This window comes from the organism of the source record quoted next, unplaced genomic scaffold (genome assembly GCF_019419815.1).
Source record: "Pyrus x bretschneideri cultivar Hongxiangsu unplaced genomic scaffold, Pyrus_bretschneideri_v1 Contig63, whole genome shotgun sequence".
Classification (NCBI taxonomy): Eukaryota; Viridiplantae; Streptophyta; class Magnoliopsida; order Rosales; family Rosaceae; genus Pyrus; species Pyrus x bretschneideri.
In genome coordinates, this window is record NW_025999802.1 from 1121636 (window position 1) to 1148694 (window position 27059).

Sequence of the window (27059 nt, forward strand, 5' to 3'; positions counted from 1 at the left end):
GGATATCGGGCCTTACAACAAATTTGTGCACTAATTTTGTACTCTAAATAATTATTAAACAAATTCCAATTTGAATTAAGGTAAAAATTTGATTGGTGACAATCATTTGATGCACGTAAATTTAGTAAATCTAGTAATTTTTTTGAATGATATTAACCGATTTAAAATTAGCGTTAAAAATTTAGTGTATATTTACCTAACATTGTGACGAAATAGATGAGATTCGCGTTGAAAATTACAACTCACAGTCACAGCCGATCATCCATCATCCATCACCATAAAAAAAACGAGGGTACGTCCGTCTTTTCGACCAGCAGCTAGACTTCTAACCTCTGTTACTGTTAGCCCCTTCCGTGATCGCCCCAATAGTCAAATACAGAGAGAGAGGGAGGACTGCCACGACTGAGAGTAGAAAGCACAGACAAGCAGCCAGAAACCAAATAAAGAAAAAATTAAAGGAAAAAAAAAAAGAATTAGAAATTAGAAGTGAAAAAGGAAAACGAAAAGGAAAGCAAAAACTTCCGTAGAAATTTTGCTTTGCAGTTTTCTTCCGTTTCCCATTCGTTCCCAAATTTCTGCAGATCTGATTTTCCATTGGAGTTTTCGGATTCCCGAAGTCTTCGATTCCGGCGAAAACCCTAGAGAAATGTTCAGATTCGAGCAGGAGAAGATCCGGAAACGAATTTGACGCCCGAATTCTGTGTCCTTCGATCGGTGAATTCGTTTCTTTTGAAAAATTTGTAATTCCTAGGGTTTGACATGGCCGACGGTCTTTCAGTGATTCCCGCGGGCGTCCTCCGCAACCTCGCGGACAAGCTCTATGAGAAGCGCAAGAATGCCGCTCTTGAGGTCTCTTTCTTGCGTCGATTGATTCTGTTGCTAGGGTTCCGAGTTGTTGCAATTAGATCTTGAAATCGTATTGTACGATTTTATTGTATGGTTATGTGCTGGCGGTTATGTGCAGGTTGAGGGAATAGTGAAGCAGCTCACGACGGCTGGGGAGCATGATAAGATTACGGCGGCGATCAATTTGCTCACTACGGAATTCACTTACTCGCCGCAAGCCAACCACCGGAAGGTATTGGTGTTATTAATGTTAATTTGTGAGTTGGTTGTTGTGTAAGTCATTAGACTAATTTGAAGTTACAATTTGCGTGCTTCTTCTTTTCCATGTTGTTAAAGTTTCAAATGCAGAAAATTTGAATATATTTGTTGAATTTTGTATAGGGAGGATTGATAGGATTAGCTGCTGCAACAGTTGGGTTGACCAGTGAAGCGGCTCAGCATCTTGAGGTAAGGCAATGGGTACAATTGATCAATTTTTATTTAAGAAAAAATGGTATGGACCTTCGATATATGTGGCATGGATGGTTTAAATTTTGGTAGTTACGTGTGTAATTAAGCTTCCGAAGGTAGTGTATAGCAAGGGCTACAAATAGGATGCTTAGTTTTGCTAATTAAAATTAGCAATTAACATGGGCTCAGTGTGCTGAGCTCCCACTCTAGATGACTAAATCACTGATCATTTACCCACTATAATGTTGTTGTAGTGTGGAAGATGCAATCAAACTAAGATGAGGATATCTAGACTTAGCTTGATGAACCTAAGTGAATTACCAAAGATTCATGTAGAAATATGTGTTAATTGTAAACTTGTAAGCCTCTCGAAAGTTCTTAGTATGCATCCCGTAATTGAGTTGAATGCCAGCTGAATATGGAGTATATATATGTAAGCCTGAAATGAGTAGTGATAGCATCATGCCAAATTTTGGATCTTCTCTTTCTGAAAAGTATTGAGTTTCATAGCTAATATATGCATTTCTGACTTGATTTAAATGCCAAATTTTTCTTTAATGGTATTGAATATTTCTTTTGCTTCTGATTCACCCTGCCAGCAAATTGTGCCTCCTGTGCTTAATTCCTTTTCGGACCAAGATAGCAGAGTTCGTTATTATGCTTGTGAAGCTCTATATAACATTGCAAAGGTGAGCAGATTAGGTGGCTGAATTTTTAAGTTATTATTCTGTTTTTCTCACCTGGCCTAGATTTAATTTAATTTAATTTTTACTGGTTGGCAGGTTGTAAGAGGAGATTTCATCATATTCTTTAATCAGATATTTGATGCCTTGTGTAAGCTTTCAGCGGATTCCGATGCTAATGTACAAAGTGCTGCTCATCTTTTAGATCGGCTTGTAAAGGTATATAAACTTCAAAATATTGGCTTGTGTCTATGCCTCATGCATCGGATTTTCTCAATTGTTTGTCTTCCAAATAGGCATTTATTTCTGTTATATAAACTTCAATTTTTTTAATTTGGAAGCAGGATATTGTTACTGAAAGTGATCAATTCAGGTGTGTAATATTCTTGATCTGGATTTGTCTCTCAAAACATTTGTACAACACTTACAATGTACCTTTTTTTTGGTTCTTTCCCTACCACAGCATTGAAGAATTTATTCCACTGTTGAGGGAGCGTATGAATGTCCTGAATCCCTATGTCCGTCAGTTTTTGGTTGGATGGATCACTGTCTTAGACAGTGTTCCAGATATTGACATGCTGGGATTTCTTCCTGATTTTCTTGATGGTAATTGTTTATACTATGAAAGATTGACGTGCTTCTCGTCTTTCTCATCATTTCTGGTAATTGCATATGAACTCACAGTTTGCTAATAAATCTCAGGCTTGTTCAATATGTTAAGTGATTCAAGCCATGAGATTAGACAACAAGCTGATTCAGCACTTTCAGAGTTTCTCCAGGAGATCAAGAACTCCCCAGTAAGGCTTCTAACTGTTGATGAACTAATCCTGCAATGATGTTTATATTATGTGTTTCCCTAGTTACTTTTGGAGAACCTGTGCCAGTCTTTTCCATACGGCCAGTTTTCTCCCTGTTTCTGAGAGTATATATCTTGTTCATTTTAATTTTCTGACTCGAGCAGTGCTACTCTTGAAGTCTGTAGATTATGGTCGCATGGCTGAAATACTGGTACAGAGAGCTGCTTCATCGGATGAATTTACTCGGTTAACAGCTATCACATGGGTAAGTAAGAGTAAACTAGAGTAGTGTTTACTCATTGGTATCATTATCCTCTGGTATTCTTATTAGTTTGTTTGACCTGTATTATATTGAATAGTCTTACGCATGTGCTTCTCTGCTGTGCAGATAAATGAATTTGTAAAACTTGGTGGGGACCAGCTTGTTCCCTATTATGCTGATATTCTGGGAGCAATTCTACCCTGCATATCTGATAAAGAAGAGAAAATTAGAGTGGTAGGTTGACTGTCCTCTTCCTATATATACCAGGTTTCACTGCCTCCATGGGTTTCTTCCACTGAACTCCTTTTTCCTCTCTCAACTAAAGGTTGCTCGTGAAACCAATGAGGAGCTTTGTGCCATTAAGGCTGATCCAGCTGAAGGATTTGACGTTGGAGCAATCCTCTCTATTGCAAGGAGGTGTAGTTTTTCTAACCAAAACCCTATTAGAATTTACCCTTTTTATTTTATGGGTGTACATAGGGATTCTGTTTGTTGTGGAGCTACTGTCCATTCTGAAGTTGTGTTTTCTATTGTTATGATAAAACATTTATTATGCTTTAGTTTTTTGTTTTGATTTGAGAATATTTTGTGATCAGGCAATTATCTAGTGAATGGGAGGCTACTAGAATCGAAGCACTGCACTGGATTTCAAACCTTTTAAACAGACATCGTGCTGAGGTAATTTGGCACTTCTTGAGTTCTGTGTACTTCTAGTTGATTGTTTCTTACCTAGTCTTCCCGTAATGTTTAATCAGGGGAGGAGGTACCACAGCTGGGTTAATAGTGTTAGGCAATTTCTCTAAATTCTGATTTTAGTTAGTGTGGGCAGTGTTTATTTGTCATATCATGGGTTACTGTTTGTCTGGGCCAGTATTTTTTTGTTACACAGATTTGATTTTAAAATTTACTTCGAACAGGTTCTAAGTTTTCTGAACGACATATTTGACACCCTTTTGGAAGCACTCTCAGATGCTTCTGATCAGGTAATCCTTTTATTCTGATGGATATTTTTCTCATATTGTTTCAAGTTGTATTTTCTAATCTTTCTTTAGTTGTCATTTTCATTTATGGTGTTATTGTCGACTCCCACTGTTTATGTGGTATCTGTATTTTCGCACTTATTGTGTTCCACATTTAAGTCATATGGATCTGTTGTTGACTATTAATTAAGGGGCCGTTTAATAACATTTCATTTTCAGTTTTCAATTTTTTGAAAACTGAAATCTTGTTTGGTAACTACTTTCAGTTTTCAAAAAAAATGAAAACTGAAAACTGAAAACCAAAACTGTAAACTGCTTTCTCTAGTTTTCAAAATTTGGCCTTGAGTTTTCACCTTTTGGAAAACTGAAAGTAGTTACCAAACAAGATTTCAGTTTTCAGAAAACTGAAAACTGAAAACCAAAAACTGAAAGCGAAATGGTTATCAAATGGCTCCTAAGGTTGTCATGCACTAATATTGCTACTATCGTCTATTATAACTCTCTGTGATTTGCCAGGATCATCTGCTGACTTATGTGCATACACTTTTCGTTCTTAGTTATGTACTTTTCCAGAGGCATTTTTAACTTTGTAATAAGACGTTATTGAGTTATCATGTGATATTTTATTTAGTATGCCAGAATGCAGCTTATTTATTGCTTTATGGTGTCCAGAAACATGCATAATGAAAAAGCTAACTGACTCTACATGTTGAACGGCATTTATGAGTGTATCTAATGTTGCAAGTCTGGATTATGTCCAGGTGGTTCTCTTGGTCCTAGAAGTTCATGCATGCATAGCAAAAGATCCACAACACTTTCACCAGCTTGTTGTGTTCCTTGTGCATAATTTTCATGTGGACAACTCTCTTCTAGAGAAGTGAGTCTCTTCCTCTCTATCCCCCCCCTCCCTCCTTGTGCTAATTTTAAATCTGTGATAATATGTTTCTTGTTTTAACTATGGTCTTTATTTTGTTTTCTTTCCCCAAGACGTGGTGCGTTGATTATTCGCCGACTTTGTGTGCTTTTAGATGCTGAAAGGGTCTACCGAGAACTGTCTACCATACTAGATGGAGAGTCAGACCTGGATTTTGCATCTGTTATGGTTCAGGTTGTTATTTATCACACTACATAAAGTAATGCGTGCATAAGTGACACAAATGAATCAACAGTCGCATGGGGCATGATAAATGAGCTCATACATTCTAGTGCCCAGAATTAAAACGTTTTATAGGACTGAGGCATTTAAAAAGGGTGCTGTTATTGGCACCCCAAAACGTCGTGCACTCCAAACTTCTATATTTAGATAAAAAAATACACTTGTGAGGAGTGCACGAGGAGTTTTTTGGAGTGCCAATAACATCACCCTTTCAAAATACCAATTTAATTGTATGCTTGTGTTCTTTATTCAAGAGTTCTTCTGTGCTCTGTCTAGCCTAATCTTTTTTATCCCTGTGTTCCTTTTCCTTGTTCAGGCTTTGAACTTTATTTTACTTACGTCCTCTGAGTTGGCTGAGCTTCGAGATCTTTTGAAAAGGTCACTTGTGAATCCTTCTGGGAAAGACTTATTTGTTTCCTTATATGCTTCATGGTGCCATTCACCCATGGCAATTATAAGCCTCTGCTTATTAGCTCAGGTGAGGTTCTAGAGCTTTGTCACCCATGGTCGCCCCTTTCACTTAAAAATCTGTGTTTGTGTGTGAGGTGAGCATTCGTTTTCTTTTCTTGAACATGTTGTGTATGCTTTTTCATGACAGACATATCAGCATGCAAGTACCGTGATTCAGTCTCTGGTGGAAGAAGATATTAATGTCAAGTTTTTGGTCCAGCTGGATAAATTGATTCGGTTACTAGAAACTCCAATCTTTGCGTATCTTAGATTACAGGTGCTGTATTGAAATGTATTTCTCCTTTTAGTAATGGAGTTCTACCATAGCATCCTTATCATGTTTTCCCCTAAACTGTCATTTTGTGTTTACTGCATTGCTTTCTCAAACTGGCAAATTAGTTTGAGTGCCTGAGATCGTATTTTGATTCTTGCAGCTTCTTGAACCTGGAAGACATATATGGTTGTTAAAAGCCTTATATGGTCTTCTGATGTTGCTTCCTCAGGTATAAACTAAATGCTCTTTTTATACTATTTGAGGATGAATTTTGCTGTGATATTGCGTGCATAAATCATTGAGATCAATACCTATCTGAGTTTTTGGAAACTCCTTCAATGTGTTCTTTGCGAGAGTTTTTGTTTTTTTTTTTTATTGGTAATTTTGTGTGTTTAAGTTTCGTTACATGCTTGATTGCAGCAAAGTGCCGCCTTTAAAATTCTGAGGACGCGTTTAAAAACTGTACCTTCATACTCATTCGACAGTGAGCAACTCAGACAAACTTCTTCAGGGAATCCCCATCAGATTCTACATCACATGCCAAGTGGTTCGCAGATCACTGAAGACGGTGACATAAACCAGGACAGTAAGAGTTCTCATAATGGAATTAACTTTACTTTAGGACTACGGCAGTTTGAGCAAATGCAGCAGCAACATCGTCAACATGCAAAGGTGCAGGCACAATCACAAAGAACTTCCACAGCTTCTTCAACACCGAAGGTTTGTTGAGTTTCTTCCATCTGGGGAATATTTCTGTTGAGATAAGTAGCATTTCAACGAGTGTTGTTGGCAAATGTTTATTTTGGGGCAGTATTGGCAGGCAGGATTCGTCATGTGCCTGTTGCAAACATTTTTGACAGTCCACTGTCACTGTTCGTTTTAGATTATTACTTGTTATCGTTATATAGGGTTTAGTTGGAATTACATTGCTGCCTTGTTGTATATGCAGGATGTGCAGAGACCAGAAGAACAAAGCCATAGCCGATCTTCATTAGACGTGATCAGGGCGCCTTCCAGATCTCGGAGGGCCCCGGGCCAGTTACAATTATAACGTTGCTGCATCAGGACACTGGCCGAGGCTAATATGTACTCATCTCAGGGAGGAGGAAGCATGGGAGTCGTGGATGACGGGATCTGGTATAGTTTGTAAAGTTGTATATCGTAGTAGTTTGTTGTTAAAAACTCGTGGAGGTCGGGATGGTAAAAATTGGGTTTAAATTGAGTCGAGCTCGGTTGTAAGCTCGAGCTATTCTTTCGGACTTGTGCCCTACGCGGTTGTGTTATTTTTTATCGAAAACCACGTGGGGGGTAGGAGGAGGAGGGAGATATTTTGATTTAGAAGACGCAGTTTGTTTTCTTAATACTGCCTGTTACAGCAATCTTATAAAAGTAAGTCCTTCATCTTCATGTACACCTTTGATCCTGAAAAATGGAAAAAAGAAAAAGAAAGTTTAATGTGTAGTATTTTAATTGATCGATCCACTTGTGTTCTCTCATTTCAGTGTGCTCGCAAGTTGTTGTTGGAAAATTCGAATTTGAAAATTTTCACAAGAACTTTCGCAAGCACACTGAAATTTTTATAAGCCGTCTGAGACGGATGCATACAATAATTTCTCCTGAACAGACCAAAACGAAAATAAATAAATAAATAAAAATACCATTAAGACAATAACACAAATAATATAAGGGAAAGGGAGAAATATCCAGAAATTCAGAGCCTTCTGATGCACCGTGAACCAGAAGCGATGCACCCTGAATCGAATCAAATCCTCGATCGATGACCATGCTTTCGAGTTCTCATTTCACGGGGGCAATCGTTTCATTATAACAAGAAATAACGTCCCATCTAATACAAGCATCCTTCTTACATGTCCATTCAGGCACAACAATTGAACTTTCCCGGAAGCTTTGATTCTTCGTATCGTAAAAGTGAAGAAATGCTTGGGATAGCACTCCGGATTCTATCAAGATCTCACCGGTGTGGATTGCACATAATCAAGGGTATGTTGAAAACGAATGCAAAGAATATGTAACGGCGAAAACCTCCTATAACCCATACTTGATCTTGATAGTCCTTCAAAATCCACAACTCTAACCCTGCTAAAAATGAAGTTGAAGTCGTCTCCATGTCATATGCGAGCGCTAGACATCCGCCCACATCAACAATTGCTCAAAAATGATGGCTGTTACCATCAAATTCTGGAGGAAATGGGATGACGCTGAATCTTTGCTCTCCAAGGTCATATACCACTACACATTTCTCTTCGTCATGTGTCCAATGTATGGCTCCATGGAGGCACACACTTTTCATGTCAATGCGCCAAAAAGTATGATCAAATGGAAGATCATCGTGCTCTACCTCTACGCGCCTCCATGACTCTGCACTACCCAGTGTGAAAACTGGAGGTTAATACTTGCACCAACCCTGTAAAAATTCGCAGACTCTGCCATATCCAATCTCGGCTCCCCAGGGTTTGATGTCCGGTGAAGTAGATTGGTAGCTGGTGGGTGAATTGGAAGTGGAGGGAAGGGTTATAGACTCTCGGGTGCAGGGATTAAATACGCGAATGCGGATGCTCATGAATAAAGACAAAACAAGCCAAGCCGTTGGTACACAGCATATTGGGGAGACTCTACTCTTGGGGCTCAAGTGTTAGAAGGTGGGTGGCGCCGGCGGGTGAGAGACTGCCATCTTGGTTGATATGGAGGGACATAATGTCTTGCTGCTTCGTGTCAATGTTCCTGAGATCGAGGAGGAGGAGACTGGTGTTTCGATTGGAATGCAGTTTTCGGTAGGCACTGAGAAAGAAGGGTTTCGAGTGATGAGAGCGAACCACGCCTTGGAAACACATTTGAACCGCATCAGAGACTTGGCTGGTAGCTTTGGGAGTATCTGAAACCGTATGATTTCATTTCGGAGCTCCGTAAATAGTGATGGAATTTTCGGAACATCATCGCCTTCGCCTTCAGCTACTTCCATGTTCATTTTTCGGGGGAGATTCCGAACCCCATCCAAATTTCCGACTCTGAGAATATATATAAACTAAAACTAGTTTGTCAAACGTCAGTTCTAGAAATATTGAAAAATGCAAAAATGTAAACGAAAGGATTATCGAACGAAGAGATTAAAGTTATTACTTTATGGAGTTTTCAATGAGATCGAATTTAGTGACTGACATATGAACAAGAAAAGATCAAAACAGAGAAACAGAGAGATCCAACAATTACCAAATCCCTTCTCTCCGGTTTTCTGCCCGCCGTGAGGATAGCCGTCTGCCGCGGCGAGAATCGCTTCTGCACTAACAACAATCCCAGGAGAGCTTTTTGCTGTACAACGAAATATATATACATACATGTATTCTTTTTCTCAATGGATGCCTGGCCGGCCCGCTAAGTTAAGGTCATCTCCAACTAATCCGGTTAAAGGGTTAAAAATAATTTGACATGATATGAAAATTGTCTCCAACTGAAAGCTAGACCAAAAGGCTTGTCGGACCCACCGGGCCCAAACCCCAAAATCAGGTCAGCCGGCTATCCATTTCCAACCAGCCCTCTAGCGCCAAAATGTCAAGCTTAATGCTAGCCCTGCCAAAATGTCAAGTTTGACATTTTTCCACTTGACATTTTGCAAGCCTTCCAGCTCAGCCCATTTGAATGCCAACGGCTACCTGGCGTCAACATGACGCCAGTTATCAGCGGCTAACTAACGTCATGCTACCGTCAAGTTACCATTGGAATTTGATTTTTGTTTTTTTGGATGAATCTAAAAAAAAATTTTAAGTTTTTTTCCTATAAATACCTACACCATTCCTACAACATTAAAAGCTAAAGATAATAAGTGTTACATAGATACGAATCCTATCTAAAATTTGCACAACCAATTACATCTCGACATGTGACACTCGAAATCCAATCCAAAAAATTATTAAGATTACATAGAGTTAAGAAATATGGAGAGTTACTCACTTTAGCGACACGTGTCACTCGAAATCCTATCCGAAAAATTATTGAGATTACATAAAGATAAGAAATCTAGAGAGTTACTCACGTTAACGACACGTTAATCGAAATCCTATCCAAAAAATTATTGAGATTATATAAGGATAAGAAATCCGGAGGCTTATTCATTTGGCGACAAGTGATACTCAAAATATGTCCGAAAACCTTATTTTAATATGGTAGTTTAATTTAATTAACTATATTAATTTAATTAAAATAATAAATTATGTTTGACCCCCTCGGTTGGAGATGGTTTTTTGTCAAAAGGCTATGTTTAGCCCGTTCAATTGGGGATGGTATAAAATATGACCTAGCACTGTTCATTAAAATATAATTTCTTGTAGGACCATAGGGCTAAAGGAAGCCATTTAACCCTTTTTCGGTTGGAGATGGCCTAAACTGATGGAGGCATCGGCCGGTTGGATTTTCATACCAAACTGTGTAGATTAATATTTTAAATTAAATTTGTAAATCAGGTGATGCGTTATCAATAAAAAATAAGCACGTTAATCAATATTTAAATAAATTTAATTATCAGCAACCACGTCATCTAATTTATAAAAATATGATTTAAACGATTTCTCTAACATTATTTACACTTATTTTTATGATTAAAATTTGAAAGAAATTATCTTTTATTCCATAATTTTTATATATGTTTCTTTTTTGGCAAGACATACGATATTATTCATAAAGATACCTTCGCAAAGCACAAGTCCAAATCCTATTTCCTTCATATTATGTTTACGCCTTCTTCTCTTGCAAACAAACTCAACCGAGCATCATCCCCTTCAGGCATATCTGTTCAGGCAACACAATTGAACTTCTACCAAGATTATTGATCATCGTATTATAAACATGAACCGATGCCTGGATTCGCGGCGGAGAAGATCAAATGCAGAGCTTGCCTGTGTGGATCGTATGCCGAGGACTGAAATTGTAAACTGACTTCGGCCAGTGAGGGGGAGAGTGGTAGTAGCCTGTGGAGTGGTCACCGACTTTGAGGAGGAGGTGACCTCAAGAAAGGAAGAGTCGCCGGTGATTGTAGAGGACCATGACTTGCAGACGCACTTGAAGCGCACCAGAGACTTGGTCGGTAGCCATGGGAGCATGTGAAACCATATAAAATGGTTTCGTTAGGGAGCTGCGGAAGTGTTGATCGAACGTGATCTGTAGTTACAAGTACAAAATACAATATACAATCAACTGTTTATTACGGTTGGCGTGATCAAAGATTACAGCAGAGCACCTCTTCAAATATGAACATTAACTGCTACTTCGACAGATAAACAAGTAAACTCCCCACATGGCGTATCCGTGTTTACAAAGCGTATATTTTCTCATGGTCGGAGTTATATTCATCATCAAGATCTGAGATATTTGCCGAGTAGAAGGACCACGAGAAGGACTTGCTTCCACTGGCCCTTTTCATGCGCCTCTGCGAGTCCCGCTGGAAGGCCCCAAAGTGATGTCTGAAAACAAAGTAGCACATGCTTGCAAGAGTTCCAATAAGGATAGGCACTCCCACAACGGTTATGGTAGTAGCCATCCATGAACTCCCGTCTCCGACCACCACAAAAGCTATCGACAGAAATGCCCCGCAGGTGCAAGCACAGGCAGCCCACATTAGTTTGTTCACCACTGACACGACTTGCTTCTGAGCCCCAGTTTCCCAGGCCACCAAAGTGATCTGAACCACAACAACTGCTAGTGAGATGAAAAGAGATGTGGCATTCAACAGGTAGAACAATTTGAAACCAACTTCATCGGCTATGTTAGCCTTCCCTGCTTCCACCCCAGACTTTACATATTGGCCAGGCAAGTTAAAAATGGCCAAGAAAGCTATCGATGCAAACAGAACAGCAACTACTGTGATAGAATTGTTAGTGTTCTGGACAGCTTCCCTATGAAGCTTCTTTAGTTCCTTGGCAATGCCAGAAACTCGCCGCCGAGTTGTTTCATTTTGTATGAGCTGTGAGTGCACCTCATGCTTGATATCGCTCACAGTTCTCTTCAGCTCCATTGCTTCATCCACTTGGCCAACATGTTTTGCATACTTGGCACCAGCTTCCGCTAGTGCTTCTGTAATTTCTAATTTAGATTCCCCGTATGCTAGTTTATCTGCCAAATCCCTTGCAGTTTCACAATGATTATTTATGGCGTTGACATCAATAGACGTATAGCTCAGCAAAACACTCACTATCTGAAAGAAAGAGGATAAAACATCATCACAGGAGGAGCAACAGAAGTATGAATATACACATAGAAAGACAAACATATGAAATTGGATTCACCACTTTTGAGGATGTAATACCATACTTCCTGGTTCCTCATCAAAGAAGAAAAGACGAACTTTATCAACAAAAGTTTCATCGACGGAAAAATGAGGTCCCAATATAAAATTTTTAACTGATATATCCTCACATTACTTATTATCCATCATAATTCTCTGTCATCTCACATCTTCTCCATAATCCCCACACATGTAGATAACCCACACGTCAAACAAGGCATGGCCATTATCTGTCTTGGGTAGTAGTAAAGACGACTCAAGCAGGGACTCCTTGGCAAGTTGCCACAAGAGGAATCTCCATGTAAAGAACTAGCTCCTAACCCAATTTAGGCTTATGGTTACCCAGCAAGTAAAGCAAAGTAACTGATAAATCCAATGGAAGGGATAATAGTTAATGACAAGGTTTTTATGAGCTGATATTTTCATCCTACGTAAAATGTCAAACATAATGACGAGGATTTTATGATTACATGTTTTTTCAGAAATAGAATGTCAGTATGAAGATACCTGTGGACGGCATTTTCTTGTGGCTATATGCACAGCTGTGTTGCCCTTCTTGTCACGTTCATTCAGTATAGAAGTGTCAGCATCCAATATCTCCTCTACAACTGGAGTGCACTGACCTTTTACGGCCATATGAAGTGCAGTTTGACCCTTCTTATCCTTTATGCAGACTATTCCTCGATCTCGTTCTATAAGTGCTTTCCCAATACGGAGCAAGCCATACCTTGCAGCTGTATGTAAAGCAGTTTTACCATTTTTCCTTACTATCCTCACTGAGCTGATGTCGGCATCCAAGATGGCGCTGACTACATCTAAATGGTCCTGAACGGCAGCTGAATAAAGAGGGCTAGTGTTTGACGAGTCACACAGCTTACAAAGCTCGGGCCAAATTCCCAATAGTGCCTTCACAATACCTGAATAAATAACAGTCAATAACATATTTCCAAGCAGTCAAAGGGAACATCATCCTCTTAAAGAGCTTCACTTTCCACCGCCTCACTTGACAAACCAGAGTGCTCTCTCGCTGAAAAATAGTGAAATTGGTCTCGATTTGAAGGAAAGTTGGAGCCCATAAAAGATCGCGTTTCCTGCTGCCGATCTCATATGAAATTGGGTTCAGTTTGATACACACATAGAAAGACAAACAGTAGATATAGATTATACGTGCCCGGGAATTGGGTAGAGTTTGAACTGATCTAATAATGTGAGTACCTTTGTCGCTCCTGTTTAATAATGTGATTCAATAATGTGAGGTTGATTTAGGCTATTGTAATATGTGAATACCTTTGTCACACATTTTAATCAAAGTGAAAAATAATGTGAATACCATTGTCATTCAGAAGCTGTTGAATCATTAACTGAAATATGCTTTAGATGTAATCCTCAAACATCATTTTTCATTTAGACTAAGATGTAAAGCTCTCAGAAATCGAAAAATCCTAACAAACCCAGGGTCTTTATACCTCAAATGTCCAACTCAAATTCAATTCATTTTAAGCTAGGCATCATGAGTTGGATTGTGTTTAAATATATTGAAATTTGCATTTGTCATCATGACGAAATTGTTTTTTTTCTATTTAGCTTCCTCTTTCTCCAGCAACAAATATCACATATTGGTCATGGTAAAAAATGACATGGGTTATTAGAGTTTGAAACCAACTAACAAAAGAAGAAGTGAAATAATGATTTAATTGACTGCAAAGGAAAATTTCTGTAGTTAAAACAAGGCTAATTTCCTCTTCAATCTATCTTTTACAAAATTTGTGTATTTCCTTTGAATGATTGACTTTTGACTTTTACCTCTGTGTAAAATGGTAAAATTCAAACTATGTTCACTGCTCCAAGACCTAGATTTTGTTTGTATTTGTTGATTGTATTTCCTTCACTGTTTGCGTTCTTTAGAAGCAGCAGATTTGCCACAAAAGATGTCATTAGACTCTCAAACCAAGACTTGGGAAATTCCTGAGCCTACCAAGAAGGTAATCTACTTTGCAATTTGATGATTATCTGCAGTTCTAAGGTTGATTTATTTTTCCATGTAGCCTTCTGTACAACGGAAGGATTCTTAACATTCGTACCAGCTCGATTGATGAAGTTCTTGGACGTGGATCTTAATGCATGTTTGATCATTACTTAATGCCTTTTGGGTAGTCTGAGATCTGACTGTTTATGCTTACAAAACCATTCTCAATGTTTCTAGCTAATCATTTATCAACTTTAACGTTTTTAAAACCCACAGCGAAGTGCGGGTATTCTTACTTGTTATCACTAATTACTGAACTTGCACATAAAAGACCAGTAATTATTACGATCATCCAGCACATACAAGGATCGTTCCAATTAATGAAGTTAAAATCCAAACAAAAAACCAATGAATTCAATCCCAAACAAAAGCTTTAAGTAGAGTGAAGCCAGTAATCAATTTACCCAAGTGGCCACGCTTAGCTGCGACATGAAAGGCGTTCATATCAAGCTTGGACCGGATCTTGACAACCTCGACACCGCAGAACTTGAGCAAGTAACCAAACACCTCCTCCAGATTATTGTACGCGGCCATATACAGCGCAGTCTCGCCGGCGTCGTTCTGCATCGCCATCAGATCAGATACCAGCGACCCATTTGAGGCGGCCTCGTCCTTGGCGAGCTTCTCCACCACCCGACTCAGCGCCGCAAGGTCGCCGGATCGGACGGCGGAGAAGAAGGATTGGTGGGTCAGGAAAAGCACGGATTTCGAGTCCATCGTGATTGAAAAGATTCAGTCTTTGGTTAAGTCTCTGTTTGGGTTCATTAAGGGCGGAGGAGGAGGAGCCGACCAGGTATTCCTGTAAACGAGTACCAGGTGTGATTGATTAATGATGTTTTTTAATATGTCCAGAGATTCATCTGAAGGTGTAGGACTGTAAAGTGGGAGGGCATCATGTGGAACTGTAGGGGGTGGGAGGGCGGTTGACTGTGGAGAGCTTAAGATTCCTTTTCATTTCAAGTCAATTTAGGAGTGCACTGGTATCACATCATCCTTACTCATCATTAACATATATATATATTTTTTTTCTTTTAAAAAATAGATACGACAGGTGACAAATCACAGTTATATCCATTTTTTTTTCTTTTTGGGAGGTCAGAAAGATTGACAAGGGTATTTCAGCCTTTTCCTAGCCACAAGTCTGGCTTCCACATCAGTAACGAGTTTCGAACCCAAAACTTTTAGTTTTTAATTTGAAGAAAGTCTCACAATATACCCTTTACCACTGCACCACGTGGTTATCATTAACATATTTTAATCATGCTTATTAAGATAATTAGTTCTAATTAAAAAATGTGTGACACTCGGCATGATTTGATTCTAGCCTTTCCGCCGGCAATTACGTGCCTCTTATCACGGACTTTTACGCGTTATGCTGAAGCGGGCTGGTCTAGCCTAGGGCACGCCGACACCTAATTTAAGTCTGTTTCAATTGGGTCGTAGATATGGTCTGGGTCGAGACATTCAAATCCAGGTTACCGGCCCCTAATGATGTTAGGCCCGAATGGCCTACCTACACGAAAGTGATATGGGTAGGAGGAGGCCGTTGAGTGGGTGACGCGTGGCTAGCGGGGCTAGCGTGGCGTGCAGCGAGTCATTGAGCTGGTGTGCAGTGGACACTGGTAACGACTGTAATTTAAATTCACGCGCTAATCCTTCTTTCTCTCTCTCTCTTCCAAAATTAGCAACAATTCATCAGAGTAAAACTGAACAGAAAACAAAGATAGAGATTCAGTTGGATTCCGTTTTGTTTCCTGCATTCAGTTATTATTTTTCATCCAATTCCCCTCTCCCTAACCAAACTCTCTCTCCTCTACGCATTTTCTCTCTCCAATTTCATATATAATCCCCAAAACCAAAAACAAATCCCAAATTCCCCCAATTTTCAAATTCAGAAAACCACAAATCTGAATCTTGAATTTTGGTTCCTCCAATTGGTTTCGGTTTCCGGTTGTTTTCTGATCCAGATGGGTTTCAAATCCCTCTTCTCCCGGAAGAAGAAATCCAGTCCCTCCTCCGCCGCCGCCGCCGCAGCACCCCACCCGGCCTTTGCCCCCACGCACTCGCGATCCCCCTCCTTCAACTCGCGCGCCCAGATCGCCGAGCTCGAGCAGGTCTTCAAGAAATTTGACGTCAATGGCGACGGCAAGATCTCGTCTTCCGAGCTCGGGGCCATCATGAGCAGCCTGGGGCAGCCGGCCTCCGACGAGGAGCTCAACGGCATGATCTCCGAGGTCGATTCCGACGGCGACGGCTTCATCAACTTCAAAGAGTTCGCTGAGCTCAACACCAAAGGGATCGACCCGGCCGAGGCGCTCGAGAATCTCAAAGACGCTTTCTCCGTCTACGACATTGACGGGAACGGCTCGATTTCGGTGGAGGAATTGTACAAAGTTCTCCGGAGCTTGGGGGACGAATGTTCGATGGACGAGTGCCGGAAGATGATCGGTGGTGTCGACAGTGATGGCGACGGTATGATCAATTTCGAGGAGTTTAAGGTCATGATGATGACGGGATCGCGTTACACTGATCCGGTTTCAGGTTGATCATCAACGTCAAATTCATTGATGACACTCCACTTTTTTGGATTTGTTCATCTCATCTGTGATTTAATTGTTTTTTTTTTCTTTCAGTTAATTGGTAGAATTTTTATGATTAAGTACCTGATCATATTAACATTTTCATCCTTGTATTAATTCGGATCTAATCGATATTGAAATGTTAATACTTTCTAATTTTGATTTTGTATGTAAATGTGTTGGAATCCCATTTATATAACACATCGGCCAGTGGTAAAGAAGAGAAGCACTTCAAATAGAATTACCTCACTCTAACTAACATCGAATCATTTTATGATAAAACCTCATACTTGACGGATTGGATAGGTGGTAAAATAGAGACAGTATCGGTGTCGTTGGAGTAGGCCCCGTCAACTTGAAAAATTCTACAAAATGGGATGTGTTTACTAGTTCACCCTTCAGAGGCCGAAAAGACTTATAAAGACATTTTAGCACCACTAGGTCATCCTGTAGTGATTAAGAGTTAATTAGTATTTGAGTAAAAGAATAAATCCTTGAAATGTGGTCATGTGTTTGACAGATAACGTTTACAATGTAACTGAATGGATTTGAAGATAATAAAACCTGTGAGTCCAACAATTTAAGCAAAAGAATATGTGATAAACTTCGGCATGGAATACCGAACTTTTCAATGTCTGTGAGAAGATGCTGAACATTATTTTCCTTCGGGTAGACATCCACCGAACATCCGGCACTCGCAGCTCAAGTCTGAGTTCAAATGAAATCTCGAAATTGTCCCCGTCAAAACTCGGCAACCATGACCTTCCCTTATTTTTGATTGGGTTAATGTGGGAACTTCACCATAACTTTTCATGGAAATTAGTCCGTGACCAAAACATCGAAAACTCTCAAAGTATCCTTAGCAGCACTTGGAAGGAGCACTGAAGTGTGGCTCGACCATGGCAGCTTCCAAGATGTTATTGGCTTCCTTCACCGCCTTCCGCCCTCTAACTTGCGCCGCTGCCTCCGCCTCTTATCCTGCGCGCTTGGCCCCACACCCGCCGGACCTGATCAAGTGGGTCCGTCGGGAAGGAGGGTTTGTGCACGAGGGCGTGAAGATAACTCAAGACAGTTCCTTTGGTCTTGGATTGGTGGCTTCTGAGGAAATCCCAAGGGGTTCCGAACTAATTGTTCTTCCGGAGCACGTACCTTTGAGATTTGGCTCAACTGAATCGGACGGCAGGGATGGGGTCGACTCTGTTCTCGACAATTTGGCTATCCAAGTTCCTGGTAGGTGTTTTTGGCTTTCCGACTTTATTGGTTTTGTGATCATGATTTGATGTATTGTGTGCTGTTTAGTTAATGGGTATTTCGCATTTGGCTATTTTTTTATTCATTTGGTTCAAAAAGGTTTGAACTTTGATGTTCATATGTACTAAATTCGATTGGAGTTGAAGTATCATTTCCATGGGATTTTGAATGCTTAGTGACATTCTGTGTTTATTTTAAGATTTTAAATCGCAAATGTGGGTTAGATCAGTTGGTCGCGGCAGTGTGCCACATCCCTGCACCCAACTTTGAATCTCCATCCCCGTAGTTTAGAATATCGCCTTCTCAAAAGAAAAAGGATAAGATGTTTTCAATTAGCAGTAGCTTGCCTCATCAAAATGTGTCCTCAGTTGTAGACGAGCTTCATTAGCAGGTACATTTTTCATGTATGAAATATTTTACATAAGATGTTTGCTAACATAAAAACCTACTGCATTTATATAGGATTTAGGTTTTGTTTTCTCTGCATAGGTGGTAACTTAAAGTTTTGTACATTAGGCTGTAGTGAGTTTTGAATATGAGTAAACCGAACACTGGAAGCATTTGGCAGAGGAACTTTGGGCAATGAAATTGGGTTTGAAGCTTCTGCAAGAAAGAGCAAAAACTGGATCCTTCTGGTGGCCATACATCAGCAGCCTCCCTGAAACGTTCAATATACCCATCTTCTTCCCTGGTGAGGACATAAAGAATTTGCAGTATGCTCCACTTCTTTACCAGGTACCTTATCACAGATCCCAATATTTACTACTGAGTTAGTCTTGCATATGAGACCATATAAGAGCTGGGAATCTGCAAAACGAGCTGCCCCCTCCCTCCATCCCTCTCTAGTTCGGGTTGTGTTTAAAATCTAGCGTAGATATTCTGATATCTTAGAGAAACTGTGGGTTATAGTTATGGTTGGATATTGCCTTGGAGAGGGTTGGCTGAATCCGAACTTGGGACATTTTTGTAAATTGCTTTCAATAATTGGGATAGCATAGACACTCTTGAGCAGGACAGAGAAATGGCATAGATACTCATGTCCTCCGATATGGGCAACAAATGCCATGTTGGGCATATGCATGAATTTTGGATACATAAACGTTCAACACCATGATTTCAAGGGGCCTTGTAATATAGCTTGTGTATAGATTCTTATCTTGACCTTGATAATCACTTGATTCTCACATCAAGATTTGAAGGTTTAGTGATTTCCTGTTGCAGGTAAACAAGAGATGCAGATTTCTTCTTGATTTTGAACAAGAAGTCAAGCGTGCTCTGGAAAATCTGAAACCAAATGATCACCCTTTTGGTGGCCAAGCTGTAGATGCATCTTCTCTTGGATGGGCAATGTCAGCTGTTTCGTCTCGGGCATTCCGTTTGTATGGTAAAAAACTTCCAGGCGGGAACTACAATGATATTCCGATGATGCTTCCTCTCATCGATATGTGCAACCACAGTTTCAACCCAAATGCCGCAATAGTTCAGGACCAAGATGACAGGAATATGAAGATGCTAGTAAAGGTTTTATTTTCTTTTTTGTTTCTTTAATTTCATTCAGAAAATCTCCAATAGATATCATAGTTGAAAACTTAAAATCGCATTTTCATTTACTTGTCAAGATTCTCTCTCAATCCAGGTTGTGGCAGAAACAGAGATCAAGGAGAACGATGGTTTAGTGCTCAACTATGGATGTTTAAACAATGATCTTTTCCTTCTGGATTATGGATTTGTGATACCTTCAAACCCCTATGATTGTATTGAACTCAAATATGATGGAGCACTTCTGGATGCTGCAAGTATGGCTGCCGGAGTATCATTGCCCAACTTCTCTGCACCATCTCCATGGCAGAAAGAAATCTTATGCCAGCTAAAGTTAGATGGGGAAGCTCCGCTTCTTAAGGTTTCTGCTTCCCTGAAACATATATAATTACTATCGGATTGATCATGGTAGTTGTGCTGAAATTATGAAAGACTTCTTTAGACTTTCTCGTATATAAACTGTTATATTTAATCTTGTTCTACTCTTGTCTTGCTTAATAGGTATGCTTAGGGGGCTCGGAACTGGTTGAGGGGCGCTTGTTGGCAGCCTTAAGAGTTGTTCTGGCTGATGACATAGAAACAGTTCAGAAGCACGATTTAAACAAACTTAAATCCATATCAGCTGAAGCTCCCCTTGGTATTGCAAATGAATTAGCTGCTTTTCGCACCGTTATTGCGTTATGTGTGATTGCACTGGGACATTTCCCAACCAAAATCATGGAAGACGAATCCCTGTTGAGTAAAGGTGTTCCAGATTCTACTCAGCTGGCTATCCAATTCAGAATTCAGAAAAAATCGGTGATTATAGACGTGATGAGAGATCTCACAAAGAGGGTGAAGTTTCTTGCATCGAAAGAAACCGTCACCGCTAAAGGCTGAATTGCTGCAGTAAAGGTGGCTGTTTGCGCACAATACTCTCTTAGTCATGTTTGTTGCCCCTTTCGTTTTAGCTACTTTGTTTTGCAGCATCTTTCTTCTGCTCTTTAGTAATTTGAGCATTATCATTTGTAGAATGCTTGAAAATATTGTATTTTTTGGTTTTAATCACAGATTCTTTTGTTCTTCTCTAATCGTTCCGCTTACTGGATGAATCAATGCAACTCTATTTCGCTGTTTTTTCGGTTTTCTTAGAAAGGTCGAACTAGATGTGACGGGCAGTTTCTTACAGGCCATGAGTTTTACCGGTTGAATATGCTTGAACGTGTCAGCAAGTTGAAGAAAACGACTCTTTCTAATCACAGAAAAAGTGACCTCTTGAAACTTAGGAATTATTCAAAGATATTTGACGCATCGCTGAAGAATATTCTCCGATGATATGATGAGAAAAAAGACAGTTTGATGTCTGATCATCCTCCTAAACCGCAAAATTTACAGAAATAAATAAATTATGTCTAATCATAAAATTAAAGTACGAAATGATGAGACCAGACAAGTGGAAAATTAAGATTAATTTCACTATTCCTTAAATTTCCAACAAAACAGAAACCTGTACAACTGACGTAGTAAAACCCAAAAGACCAGAACTGTCGTAGTTGGCGCGGTGAAGAAACAGAAAAGCAAGAAAAACAGTAAGGAAATAAACCAGAAAAAAGTAAACTCTAAAGCGTCGCCACCATAACCATGCAGATGCAGGCAGGGCAACCCCAACGAGGCTTATCCCTATGCAGCCAACCCGAGCGGCGAACGCGAGCGCTGGCGCGTAATCTCGCGGAGAAGCACCCTTCTCAGCCTCGTCTCTGCAGGCTGCTGCAGAGACGGGTGCTTGATCTTCTCAAACTCTTGCTTGATCTTCATCACTTGGCTGTGAATTGGGACAGCCGTGTAGCTGTATGTCCCCTCTTCGTCCATGATCCCGTTGTCGTCGTCGTTTTCGCCCGTCGTCTTGGTGGTGATGTTCTTGTTCTCCATAAAAAGACTCAGCGCAAGAAATTAACGCTCTTTTTGTTTTCTTAGGGCGTTAGGAAATCACACCTTCGGCCTTGCGTATCTGTTTTAACTTTTTGTTTATTGGAGAGTCATGAACGTTTTGAAAGCTATATATATAGGGAAGAAAGAAACGAAAAGGGACACTATTTGCTCATGAATAGTGAGAGAGACGGGAAGGTGAGATATTTCCAAAAGGGCAGAGTAACCTCCTCTATATGAAATCAATTTGAGATGACACTTATCAAACGTGTTTATACAAGATTTTCGTTGAATTATAATAGTTAAAGAAAATCAGGAGTCAAAAACCCAAAAAAAATAAGAAATACATAAATACAACGATAACGCAAAAATCACTATCTTTTTTACTCAACTTGCCATTTTTAACTTGGGGTCGGAACTCTCATTTTTGTTAAGGAAAACTAACGAAAAGAAAAAAAAAACTTCATTTTAATGAAAAACCCTTTTTAAAGGTATAATAAATAGTACTAGAGAAAGGTATAAATGTGGTTTTTCGTTAAAAATGAACAGTACCAAGAGTGTTTTGTTAAAACTCCCTTTTTGTTACAGTGGTTGGCGCCACTTGACCATTTTTATCATTTTTGTGTATTCATTTGTTTAATTATTTTTCATCTCATTGGCTGAGAGGGTCAATGCCACTTTGGTTTCTTTGTCAACTATTGGATTGTAGGTATCCTCATTACTAATTCAGTAATTTGATTAGTAGCTTAATCCATACATTATTTGGGTCCTGTTGTGGTCAAAGAACAAGGGCAAAGTCCTAGTGAGAGAGAGGGTAGGGAGAGAAAATTGGGTGGCTGGCCGGCCAAACAAAGCCACCGGTCTTCCACGCTTGTTTGAAGGGGCCTCCTTCCTTTGACTTGATAATTAAGTATAATCAAGCTCCAAATCAAAGGTAATCAATCCGGGTAACCTGACTTCTATTCCTTTCTCAGATATTCTAGGCAATATTTGAGTATCGCGAATCAGGATCCTAAATTTTTATTCAACAACATCAATAATAATGCAACACATATTTTGATGATTATTAAAAATCAAGGATCATGAATCGGTTTGTATTCTTTAAAAAGACGATAACAAGTGGTACATGTATTGGATAAGAATGTAGGGCTTGCTTACTTATTAGTAACGGAAAAATAAGGAATCTGATATCTTTGGAATGGAAGAAAATAAGAAAAGGGAATGGAATAACCTATTCAATTTTTTTTTTTTTTCATTCTCATTACTAATAAATAAACGAGTCCTATATAATGACTTAACTGGTCAGAACTCAGAATTATTCAAGAATCTAGAAAAGGATGATGATTCTTGTGGAACTCAAGAAAATGACTCTGGAAAGCTTAATAGGAAAGATATAATCCTACTTTTTAAATATGAGTGATTGAAAAGAGATTGGCTTACCATGTACGAAATATACTCGTCGATTTGTAGGGATTCTTATCGATGTATGGAAAGCACGAAACCAAGCGTTTATGGTCGGCGACGGCCTGTATGAGTGCGTTTAAATGCTTGCATTGTTCCTAGTTGCAACGTAGTTCTTCTAGACTTCTTTCTACCCTTTGGTGTTTCAAGGGTTTAAGCAACCTACTTTATACAATCTTTTCAACCTTTTCCTTTCTTTCTATTTTCTTCCTTTTAAATCTAATGTTCTTATATATATATATATATATATATACACACACATATATACATATTGATGTGACTTTATGAATATTAGATTTAAAAAATATATATACTTGTTAGTGGGAGGTTTCGTATGAATAGATAGTTCCGTTCATGATTATGAATTTCCACTCCATTATCATTATATTAAAAAAATTAATTCCGCACCTAAATTTAAAGTGGAATTATACTAATAGTATATGCAGTTTATTTGGGTTTTCACTTCTATTCTTGTAGTTTTTTGTTGCAGTTTCGTCTTTGTTGTTTCGATTTCGTTAGCATTGTTAGTCCAGTTCGTCAAATTAGGCAACATTCCTACCAAATTAAGTTTATCAATTGACCATGTGTACCAAAAAAAATGTTGAACAAATATGGAGAAAAAAACTTAAAATTTAGAAAACCTGGAAAACCACAAAAGAAAATACTATAGAGACAAAAATAAATGAAAAGAACTAGAAACCCAAAGGGGCAATTAGAGCAAGGCCCATTCCGCATTGAATCCGTAAGCATGTTCTCAAGCCCAGTTTAGTTTAACTCTAGAGAGAGCCCAATAGGAACACAAGTGAGTGCAGGAATTTCCGGTTTTAGGATTTAGGCCCAGAAGGAGCAGCTCAAGCCCAAGCCCAAGTGCAACACTAGACTGAAATGTTGAGCCGGAAGGAAAACGGAAATGATTTTTGCACTCTTTTTTACGACCCCGCACTCCTGTTTTTTATATCCATATGATTGACTCAATAAACAATGGACTAAGGGACCATCAGGAACAATTGGAGAAGGGCGAATTGCCAAAGAGATTGTGAAAACGGTTGGAGACTTTGGCTCGTTTGGACGTGTTTTTTAAATTACTGAAAGTACTTTTGATGAAAGTTCTTTTGGAACAAATCTTTAGTATAAATATAAGTTAATTCTAGAAAAACACTTGAAGTGCTTCTTGCAAGAAGAATATGGGCTCATTTGGGAAGTGTTTTTAAATAATTGAAAGCAATTTTAGAGAAAATAATTTTGAAACCAATCATTACTAAAAATAGAAGTTAATCTTAGAAAACCACTTGAAGTGCTTCCTACAAAAACCACATAACTGGTGCTTCTTGTAGAAAGCACTTTCAACTGCTTTTGGAATTAAAAAATAATTTCACCAAAAAATATTTTCAGTCATTTTAAAAATAGTTCCAAACAAGCCTATATTACAATGTTCTAGTACATCAAGCACATTGCTTTGTGTTGTCCTAATGTTCGCCTTGTGAACAAAAAACAAAATTTGAACTCTCTTCTTGGAAGATTTGGATGGTATGAATTTAGTGATAGGATTAACTATGTATGGAAACAAGTCTTTTTAATTAGTCTTGACTTTTTTCTTATCTAGCTTCTAGCAATTAGAAAAATCTACGTTAATAGTGATTAGTGAGTCTATTTTACCCTTCACTTAAGTTCCGTGTCCTCATTAGTTTTGTTGTGATGGTGTTTGGGGTGACGTACTTTTACTTGATGAAAGTGTCTGATGCTTGTATCCCTACTCACTGCCTTGGTCTTGGTTGGTCTTTCTTGGTGTTTGCCTCTTGGTAGGCTTTCTCATCCCTATTTGGCTTCTTTGCCTTGGAATGTGAATTCCTTGTTTTCGAAAAGAAAAAAAAAAAAGTCCACCAAACAAATGGTTGAATAAATCGACATTAAATATAAAATAATAGAAAAAAAAGTAGCTGAATGAATGGGACATGATTAGTTAATAACTTAATTATACGTGGATCTTGATGCATTTTACAACTAGTTTATGACGGTGTAATAAATGAGAAATTTTTTATTGTATAGAAAATACAGTTTTGTACATTAAATATAATAATATAATTAATTAAAATTTATTGTACGCTTGATGTATTAGTCGTGTTTTCGACACACTAAAAAATCTCTTGCAATCAGTAGAAACTTCTTATATTTTGAGCATGGCCATGTGAATTTTCATGTTGAAAAATTAACCTATCAATGGTCTAATTTAAATTTTTAGCAATGTTAATATATTTTATTGAATATTTTACAAATATATATATATATTAGAGAATAATAATTGCCCTTGCTACTCAGTAAGATTCTCAATCTTGCATGTGAGCTGTTGGGGAAAGAAAATTTAAAACTAAATCGATTTTCGCTTCTTTATAATATAATTAAACTCATCTCTAATCGACTTAAGTGTGTGAATTAGTTGGTGTTTCATACACAACATACAATTAAATCGCTAGGTGGTCTTGTAGTTGGCAACTAATTTTAGGTCCGTATTTCATACGACATGTCTTGAATTTGATTTCTGACGCTGATGCACAATGATAACTAGAGAAAATTGAAATGACTCTATAAGTCTTTAACCTTCGAAATAGTAGAATGTTGTGGCAGAACCACCATCTGGTTTCTTTTTCTTTAAAACAAAACACGCGATACAATTCTCCCATCCAAACTAGTAATTAACTATCATATATAATATCCACTTGTGGATATGGTCGTTAGTAGGAGTGGGCATAAAAACCGTCAAACCGCAAAACCGCATCGAACCGTAAGAAAAAAAACCGAAAAAAACCGTGTTGACCGAAAAAGTCAACTTTGAGTGACAAACCGAACCGAGCTGTTCAAACCGGTTCCGGTTCCGGTTTCGAATGACCAAGAACCGGCCGAACCGAACCGAACCGTTTTATTAATAATAAATAAATAAATTATATATACATACACATGTCATTGTATAATAGATTGAAAAATTGGTTTCACTAAATTGCAAAGCAGAGGATCCTATCCAATTAGGGTTCATTTTCACTCACACACACGGCTTCACCTTCACGAATCACACCGCACACACCCCATTCCTGAATCCTGATTCCCCCATTTCAGATTTCACACAGACACAGTCGACCCCGGCGACCCCCACTCACGACCTCTCATCCTTAACTGCGACGGCCCTCATCATCCCTCTTCCACGACAGCTCACGACACTTCGTCCTCCGTCCTCCGTCCTTGGTATTATCTCTATCTATATCTAACTGTACATGCTTAAAATACTTGGTGAAATTGCAAAGATCATGTGTGTTTCTGGGTCATATATGCATATGTTGGTTTATGGTTAATCGAGTTTGCGATTTGCAGCCCAATATAGAGATTTTTTTTCTCTTACATTACATGCCCACATGCGAATGTGTAACCTGTTGTATCCTATGAGCTAATGTTTGTTGACGATGTTACATTTGCATTTGGAAGAGAGTGTTGTGATGCCATTCGTGTTACTGCTATTTGAGATGTGGTCCTGTGGATTCTTTGTCTATAGTAATGGTAGTTTCTTTTGCTAGCTTTCTATGTGACTATTTAGGCCAAGATTCTACATTTCTGGTATTCTGGTTGTGAACTGTTGATGCTCTCTGCTTGTAATGTGTAATCTTTTTTTTGTCAAATGAATTGGAATATGATGCTTTTGTAGAGTGGTAATTGCTCCTCGTTAATGCTTCTCTCCTTGTATCTCCCCCTCTGTCTCAAACATGTTAGTTATTGTTCCCTTAGTTGATGTCTTCTATGTTGAAAATTAGTAATATCTTGACAAGCCATAAAGGAATTTGATGCATTTGACGAACATGAACCAACTAACCAAGTGTAGAAGAAAAACTTAAGGATAATGTTAGACATACTTCTACTTGAGCTTGCTGACAGATAATTGACTTTGTATGTGCAACTTATCAATGGCATGGGCTCGTATTTTCTTTTGAATTGCTTTTTGACGTCTTTACTGCTAAATATGAGGTTTTGTGAAGAACTTTATTCACTGAATTTGTGAACATGCATTGAATTTCAGGGTAACAGATATAGCTATAGTGCACCTGGTGAAGAACTGCAAACACATAGT

At 38.7% G+C, this 27059-nt stretch overlaps 5 protein-coding genes and 1 pseudogene across 6 annotated transcripts; 3 read left to right on the forward strand and 3 right to left on the reverse strand.

The window, feature by feature from the left end:
- The first annotated feature begins 417 nt into the window (after window positions 1-417).
- Window positions 418-7309, forward strand: LOC125471961 (protein VAC14 homolog). 2 transcript variants are annotated; one of them, XM_048572934.1, is made up of 20 exons: window positions 418-849; window positions 965-1078; window positions 1228-1293; window positions 1896-1985; window positions 2079-2198; window positions 2321-2352; window positions 2443-2585; window positions 2682-2776; window positions 2955-3041; window positions 3165-3272; window positions 3364-3455; window positions 3635-3716; window positions 3956-4021; window positions 4780-4895; window positions 5006-5126; window positions 5491-5652; window positions 5773-5901; window positions 6059-6127; window positions 6319-6618; window positions 6848-7309. In XM_048572934.1, exons 1-20 carry the CDS (start codon window positions 760-762, stop codon window positions 6947-6949), a joined length of 2184 nt encoding a protein of 727 aa, XP_048428891.1. In that variant the 5' UTR covers window positions 418-759; the 3' UTR covers window positions 6950-7309. The 2 variants fall into 2 exon arrangements, with proteins under 2 accessions (XP_048428891.1, XP_048428893.1); XM_048572936.1 differs by having other exon boundaries at window positions 2324-2352.
- Window positions 7310-7558: 249 nt separating this feature from the next.
- LOC125471962 lies at window positions 7559-9284 on the reverse strand (annotated as a pseudogene).
- Window positions 9285-11087: 1803 nt separating this feature from the next.
- Window positions 11088-15144, reverse strand: LOC125471956 (ankyrin repeat-containing protein At2g01680-like). Its single transcript, XM_048572927.1, has 3 exons — window positions 14621-15144; window positions 12698-13107; window positions 11088-12100 (listed from the first exon to the last, which is right to left on the reverse strand). Exons 1-3 carry the CDS (start codon window positions 14931-14933, stop codon window positions 11219-11221), a joined length of 1605 nt encoding a protein of 534 aa, XP_048428884.1. The 5' UTR covers window positions 14934-15144; the 3' UTR covers window positions 11088-11218.
- A 715-nt stretch (window positions 15145-15859) lies between these two features.
- Window positions 15860-16964, forward strand: LOC103943073 (probable calcium-binding protein CML25). Its single transcript, XM_009353270.3, has one exon. It carries the CDS (start codon window positions 16184-16186, stop codon window positions 16760-16762), a length of 579 nt encoding a protein of 192 aa, XP_009351545.2. The 5' UTR covers window positions 15860-16183; the 3' UTR covers window positions 16763-16964.
- A 626-nt stretch (window positions 16965-17590) lies between these two features.
- On the forward strand, window positions 17591-20655 carry LOC103943074 (actin-histidine N-methyltransferase). The gene is made up of 5 exons (XM_009353271.3): window positions 17591-18025; window positions 18615-18781; window positions 19268-19567; window positions 19683-19946; window positions 20087-20655. The coding sequence occupies exons 1-5, from the start codon at window positions 17695-17697 to the stop codon at window positions 20462-20464; spliced, it is 1440 nt and encodes a 479-aa protein (XP_009351546.2). The 5' UTR covers window positions 17591-17694; the 3' UTR covers window positions 20465-20655.
- A 363-nt stretch (window positions 20656-21018) lies between these two features.
- LOC103943075 lies at window positions 21019-21493 on the reverse strand. The gene has a single exon (XM_009353272.3). It carries the CDS (start codon window positions 21491-21493, stop codon window positions 21245-21247), a length of 249 nt encoding a protein of 82 aa, XP_009351547.2. The 3' UTR covers window positions 21019-21244.
- Between the last annotated feature and the right edge of the window lie 5566 nt (window positions 21494-27059).

Bases quoted from the DNA above. Each gene is read 5' to 3' on its own strand.
- LOC125471961 (XM_048572934.1), top strand. From the start codon at position 760: ATGGCCGACGGTCTTTCAGTGATTCCCGCGGGCGTCCTCCGCAACCTC. The intron at 2,199-2,320 runs GTATATAAACTT...TTAATTTGGAAG, and splicing joins TTTTAGATCGGCTTGTAAAG to CAGGATATTGTTACTGAAAG. The intron at 6,128-6,318 runs GTATAAACTAAA...GCTTGATTGCAG, and splicing joins TTCTGATGTTGCTTCCTCAG to CAAAGTGCCGCCTTTAAAAT.
- LOC125471956 (XM_048572927.1), bottom strand. From the start codon at position 14,933: ATGGACTCGAAATCCGTGCTTTTCCTGACCCACCAATCCTTCTTCTCC. The intron at 13,108-14,620 runs GTAAATTGATTA...TTATTTATTCAG, and splicing joins AGCTAAGCGTGGCCACTTGG to GTATTGTGAAGGCACTATTG. The intron at 12,101-12,697 runs GTATCTTCATAC...TCTTTCTTTCAG, and splicing joins CAAGAAAATGCCGTCCACAG to ATAGTGAGTGTTTTGCTGAG.
- LOC103943073 (XM_009353270.3), top strand. From the start codon at position 16,184: ATGGGTTTCAAATCCCTCTTCTCCCGGAAGAAGAAATCCAGTCCCTCC.
- LOC103943075 (XM_009353272.3), bottom strand. From the start codon at position 21,493: ATGGAGAACAAGAACATCACCACCAAGACGACGGGCGAAAACGACGAC.
- LOC103943074 (XM_009353271.3), top strand. From the start codon at position 17,695: ATGGCAGCTTCCAAGATGTTATTGGCTTCCTTCACCGCCTTCCGCCCT. The intron at 18,782-19,267 runs GTACCTTATCAC...TTCCTGTTGCAG, and splicing joins ATGCTCCACTTCTTTACCAG to GTAAACAAGAGATGCAGATT. The intron at 19,947-20,086 runs GTTTCTGCTTCC...CTTGCTTAATAG, and splicing joins GGGAAGCTCCGCTTCTTAAG to GTATGCTTAGGGGGCTCGGA.